Source organism: Phytophthora parasitica (genome assembly GCF_000247585.1).
Source record: "Phytophthora parasitica INRA-310 unplaced genomic scaffold supercont2.29, whole genome shotgun sequence".
NCBI lineage: Eukaryota > Oomycota > Peronosporomycetes > Peronosporales > Peronosporaceae > Phytophthora > Phytophthora nicotianae.
This window is the reverse complement of record NW_008649015.1, coordinates 155504-156379: the sequence shown is the minus strand read 5'-3', so window position 1 is coordinate 156379 and position 876 is coordinate 155504. Positions and strand designations below refer to the sequence as shown.

The 876-nt window shown below is 48.4% G+C and overlaps 1 protein-coding gene across 1 annotated transcript; it reads left to right on the top strand.

Annotated features, from left to right (window-relative positions):
- Window positions 1-66: 66 nt before the first annotated feature.
- PPTG_23059 (hypothetical protein) lies at window positions 67-446 on the top strand (the record flags this gene model as incomplete). The annotated part of the gene is made up of 2 exons (XM_008908151.1): window positions 67-167; window positions 233-446. 2 exons carry the CDS (start codon window positions 67-69, stop codon window positions 273-275), a joined length of 144 nt encoding a protein of 47 aa, XP_008906399.1. The 3' UTR covers window positions 276-446.
- Window positions 447-876: the final 430 nt, after the last annotated feature.

Here is an 876-nt window from a genome sequence, read left to right as displayed (position 1 = left end):
ACGTTTCTGGACAGCGCCATCGCCACTGTCCCCACTCAAATCGCACACGTCATCGAATCGGATAAAATGAACTGCCCCAAGTACTGCCTGGACGTCTATGACCCAGTGGGCGACGATGAAGGCGATATATACTCGAACGAGTGCTACATGAAGCAAGCCAAGTGTGAGTAGAACAAGGAGACGGCTCCTCCCTTGTCGAAGGACGACTTTGATTTTATCACTGATGACTCAGAGAAACCCCGCAGGAAATGTTCCGAATGCTGCCCCGACATTGAGTTGCTTGTCTGTGGTTCCGACGGCGTCATATACGGCAACCCTTGCAAGCTCCAGATCGCCGCCTGCGAGCACCCCGAGCTGAACATCGTCGGGACTGCCGGTCCCGTTTGTGCTATGCCGAATTCAATTGTTTTTGAGGAATAGCTAGATGACACGCCTCAATATATACCTAATTTATCATGATATACTAAAGTACCATCATGAATTCTTGGATACATATTGTTTTTTGTTTCGGGTGGATACACGAGAGCAAGCTCATGCGTACCTAACGACCTCGGAGTAGGCATCTCCGGGCACTTGGGTCGGAACCCAAGTGAGTAGTTCTTCATTCTTGAGAAAGATATTTCGCGCTGCGTTCACGTCGCGGTCGATCACAAGTTCACAATGGTTGCACTCGAATACTTTCTGACTCGTAATGCTGTAGTTGATTCTCCCACAGCACGAACACGTTTTCGCATTGTAATGCTCTTCACACTCTACCATTCTTCCTCCACTGCGCTCCATCTTATACGCAAGCATCATCTTGAACTTGTAGTGAGACCATGTGAGCATAGCTCGAGATGTCTTACTTGAGATGCGCTTTTGCTTGGAAGTCATATC